At 35.0% G+C, this 5171-nt stretch overlaps 1 protein-coding gene across 1 annotated transcript; it reads left to right on the top strand.

The window, feature by feature from the left end:
* The first annotated feature begins 921 nt into the window (after positions 1 to 921).
* LOC143469799 (uncharacterized) lies at positions 922 to 4492 on the top strand. Its single transcript, XM_076967622.1, has 2 exons — positions 922 to 1353; positions 1513 to 4492. Exon 2 carries the CDS (start codon positions 3338 to 3340, stop codon positions 4322 to 4324), a length of 987 nt encoding a protein of 328 aa, XP_076823737.1. The 5' UTR covers positions 922 to 1353; positions 1513 to 3337; the 3' UTR covers positions 4325 to 4492.
* Positions 4493 to 5171: the final 679 nt, after the last annotated feature.

Below are 5171 nucleotides of genomic sequence, written 5' to 3'. Positions count from 1 at the left end.
TAAAACCTTTCAGCTGACAAGAGGTTAGAGTATTTTAACCGCTCGCAACAATAGAGTCAGATAGATCAAAAGGTAAATTAGTTAACAACATAAGTTAAGTTGAGAAAGTGTTCTGCACTTTCATGAAACAATTTTGGTTACAAAATTTTGTTACGAGTTAGCATAACCATGGAATAACCATACCCGGTGTAGTGCCAAGTAGTGACCCCTTGCAAAATATGGAACCCCTTTCTAAGACGTAATAAAATCATTGTCTGATGAAGGAATTGACTCATTAGAAAACGTGCGATTATTCAGTGGCTGAATAATGTGATACTGTAACTTTTGCGAATGCATGTACTGTATACTGGCAAACAAATTACCGTTTATAGGCCACAGGTGTTGGCTTACTTCTAACTGTTAGTTCTGTAGGTTACTCGTGTATAGAGATTATTGCGAAATGAATGAATGAATTTATTACTTCACAAATGGGGGTCACTATTTGGCAAGACACCGAAAGTTTTTGTCATATTCCGGCACTTATGTTAGGCGCTATTACATCTTATATTTTGTTCTTTATTTTGCCATATACTGGGTTAAAACAACTCAACCATCATCAACTTTGTAGACAGTACGTCCGGCACCGCAGAAAACCGACTAAAATGGCAAATCATGAAAGAAACTCGCCCAACTACGACACCTCCTTCCTAACTCCATGCAAGAACTTTGACGTCATTCCTAAAGGATTTTACAGCACAATTGCGTTTGTTGTTTCCAAGGAGATTTTTATCCAGCAACTTTGAAAATATTTTTTTCCATTTTTTAGTACACCTGAAGAAGCAAGCTTATGTCTGTGAAAGCTTGTTTGGAAAAATCAAAAGTAACCTTAACGTTCAGAGTTCCAACTTATATCTTGCTTTTTTTACAACAATATCCTGTAAGATTCAGATTATACTGACCAGTAGATGGTAGTATTGCGTTTCCAAAACCTTGAAAAAATTGTCTGCTTTTTAATCTCCGCCTTAAGTTTAAGGCCGCCACTATTTCAGCAGAGAAAATCGTTCGATCGAAGTTAATTTTCACACTTTCTTGTTAACCTAACTTAGTAACTTAACTGAAATTTAACCAAGCTATACATTCTAATTTAAATCTAACTCCAATAAAATTTAAATAACTAAAATCAACTTCTTGCATATCCATTCTCCCCACCTAACCGCCTATCTTTCACAACTGGATGCTTGACCTATTTAACGTATAACAGCCACTCCCTTAATTTTAATGGATTGCTTATGGAAGAGGCTCTTACAACTATATCAAAATTTTTCCTTCAAGTGAAATTTACTCAACGTATGACACGCAAAGTTCCAATAATATGTAAGTCTTCATCGTCATCATTACGCTATAATGGGACCAAGGACCATGCGAAATGAACTACTTTAAAATTGCATTCAAGCCTTATTACCGGATATTTGTAGTTTTGGTTGCTGCGTTTAGTAAACCAAGTCTACTATGATATACAGCTAGGATATACAGATATACAGGTAGGCGCTATTGAAGGTGAGGTTGGTTTTATGCTCAGGAAGGTGACAAGGGAGGTAGTTGCTCTCATTGCTTTTTTGTTTTTTACAATAACATGTGGCAATTTATGACTCCAACGTTTAAACGAACAACTTTAAAGCAGATTCTTTGTAAATATGCTACTTACAGCGTGAGCATAAAAGTAGATGAAAGTAATTACATCATTCAGTTTTGTAGTTCATATATTTACAGCTTGGTATTTCATGTGGAATTTTGCTAACATATGTGTTATTGGTCCAAAAAAGTAACGATTTGTCTATGTATTTTGTTATGCATGTGGTTATTATTGCGCAATAATGTCTTTCAATGTCGTCTTGTTGAAAGTTCTAATTCTTTGTGGGTCGATCTAGTTTGTAGATTGTACATCTGACTGCATTTCTGTGTGACCATCAACTGCCTACAAATTTTACGGGGCTCCATTATGCATTGGCAAAGAAGTACTTACAATATAACTAGAGATATGATTTAATTTTGGTGCTAAATTATTATTGTTAAACAATATGTCTGAGTCTATTCATTAAGAAAGTTTAACAAACAGTATTATTGTTCATTTCTGCACATTGTGGATCTCGACTGTTTTTAAGCCATGGCCCCTCCCAGTCTTGACCGTCGTGGTTTTCAAAACGGTAAGCTTGCAGTGATGTTCCCTATAATATAACACGCCATACTGCTCAAAAGTGAAATCGTTACGTATAAGCATCACTTTAATTTGTATCTTTTCAACGTAATAACTACTCATTCCTTTAATAATGTGCATGGTAATGTTTTGTGTTAGATCTGATTTCTTGCTTTCAGCATTCCCCTTTTTGTTTCATTGGCTGTTTCTGTTTGTTCGTGTTGTTCATCTGTACTGTTGCTGCTTGCTTTTTTTCTATATTTCGTCACCACCATGTTTTATGCATTGTTCGGTTATGATCGGGCGGGAGTATGTCCGTTTTCAGCAAGATCTTGGGTCACAAACATCCAAAAATGACAAATGCGGTGCGCAAAAATGCTTAGAAGCAGTGGAATTGCACGATTACACAGTAAATGTAAACATTTTAATTTGTTCCATCTATAAATCAATTAAATTTGAGTGCACAGAAATTCTGTCCAAGTCATTAAGTGCAAAATAATGCACCTTATATGTGACATGTTCCGTAAATGATATCATCGCCAAGCATTTTTTTGTGCTAGATTAATTTTTACTTTTCTGATCATACTGGCTTTGTGTAACACGTGCAATGCTCGCCTGAATACTAAATACGACGACTTCGGAAAACTTTTGACGATATATTGTCAATTCTGGAAACTCGGCTAACATTTTGTGGTATTTAACTGGGCGGTCTAGCACTAACCGAGAAATGTGTGAAATTGGATCATGTTTTCGTCTCATGCTAATTCGTAATTATGTAGTAAACTGTTCTTACAAACTCGTTCATCATGACACAATGCGTTCATTAATTACACAATAAAAGGAGCATTCTTGATTGGTCACAATCAGTTTGAGTTTGTTAGTTTCAATCAATATCATAAATTAAATCTCTTGACTTCAATTGACACAAGAACTTTGTTAACTGTTAACATGGAAATAACCAGACAAGTTGATCACTTCATCGTCCCTGTATAACTACTAAGTTTATTAAAATATTTGTTACAAGTACAAAGTTCAATGAAAGGGGCAAAAACAAAGCCAGTTTCACTAAGTTGTAATATTTGTTTGTGAAATTTCAGATAATAAAAGATAAAAAGATTAAATCAACTATATAATACATTGGATAACAAGGTGTTTGCCAACCTGATGGATACAGTTGACGATAGAAACATGGTGGACTCTATTGCAATTGCCGAAAACTTGCAGAATGTGCTTAGAATTGAAGATGATTTGGGCAATCCGCAGTGCAACATTGCATTGAATCCACGTGATAAGTTCAGAATGCTTCATAAGCATCAACTATATGATCGCATAATCAGAGAATGGGAACGTTATGTACAAGAGCAAGCAACAAATCCTGGGCCCAAAGATGTACTGTGGATACCATATTATGTAGCGGATGCGTATTATGAGATGCATCAATACAAGGAATCACTTTTCTTGTTGCATTGTTTAGATGAATGCGATATAGAAGATCCGGATTTGGAAGGAGGAGTGATTTATGACAAAACAAAGTGCTTGTATAACTTGCATCGCTTTCAAGAAGCACTTCAGTTCATTGAACGAGTCAAATCTGAAGTTCTCCACCTGAATTTAGCTGACAGTGACATATATTCACTTCGCGGTGAACTTGCTGTCATCAGTGCTCGGTGTCAATACGCATTGAGAGAATATCAACTCGCAATCAACAAATACAAGGAAGCATCTGAATATATTGCTAGTGTCGATAAGCGTGATGAGCCATGGAAGGAAATAAGCAGAGCAAATTGCTTTTATAACATTGGATTTTGTTTATATAAGCTTGGTGATTATGATGCAGCAATAAATGAAGCAGAGAAAAGTCTTCATCATTACGAACAACACCATGGTTCTGTGAATAATAAATGTATTTGCTATACGTTTTTAGGCTGGTGTCATCTTAAGAGAGACGAATACGACAAAGCTTTAACATATTTTCAAACTGAACTTGATTTAAGGCTTCAGTTCGTTCCAACAGAAAAACAAGATTCTGATGAAGACATCAAATTTGCTAGAAGCAATATTCAGATTTGCCAAAACTCGCTTACTCCGTGGTATGCAAAAATAATTTGTTGCTGCAGAAATGAATATAAACATGTATATATTACGACATGATTCATCGTCAAACTATATCATCATAATCGCTGGTGACGCAATAAAACTGGTTAATATTTTACTTGTTTGTTCAAGCTCATCGGTGCTTAAACTAAAAATCGTTCATCAGCGTCAAAACATGTTTTGTGATTTCATAATTAAGCCTTTTCAAACTTTGTTCTGCTGTAAATATTTTTCGCACATTCACCCAATTATTCTTTTATTGCTGTTGTTCAAATATGATGTCATAATGCCAATTACCTTAAATTACCCCGGTAATATTGTGTGGCACATGACAAGATTTTTCGTTTTTAGTGTAATTTGAGCTGCGTTGATGCAATTTGTTGTTTAGTTGTTTTAACGTCCGTGTAGTTACAGAGACAACAAACTTTAGTTGTGTAATTGTAATTGAGCTGCGTAATTGTAGTATTGTAATTAAACTTGATTATTGTAGCTATGTGTGTAGCTAAAAACTAGAATAAACCTGTGGTGTGCTGCAGTGTAGTCCAAATCTTGGCATGTAGCCCGTGGACACATTTTTTTTGGATTATTTAAATGGGTTTTATTAGTCACATCCTGAGACATCCGTCACATCCTTGCACTTATAAGATCATGGAATTGTTTTGGCTTCAGCTTAACAAACTGCTTATTTTTTCATTGCAAACAAAATGATCAGAATGGACACATGATCCCACGTTGATTAATAATTAAAAAGACCAAACATTTATGACTAAAAAGTAATGATTTGTCTATGTATTTTGTTATGAATGTGTTTGTTATCGCGCAATAATGTCTTGGTGTTGAGAGACGCTTTCCTAAGTTCTTTTTGTCACATTGTGGGTCGATCTATTTCATCGATTGTATATCT

Source organism: Clavelina lepadiformis, chromosome 8 (assembly GCF_947623445.1).
Source record: "Clavelina lepadiformis chromosome 8, kaClaLepa1.1, whole genome shotgun sequence".
NCBI classification, from domain to species: domain Eukaryota; kingdom Metazoa; phylum Chordata; class Ascidiacea; order Aplousobranchia; family Clavelinidae; genus Clavelina; species Clavelina lepadiformis.
The sequence above is the reverse complement of the archived record's forward strand: the minus strand, read 5'-3'. Positions and strand labels throughout refer to the sequence as shown.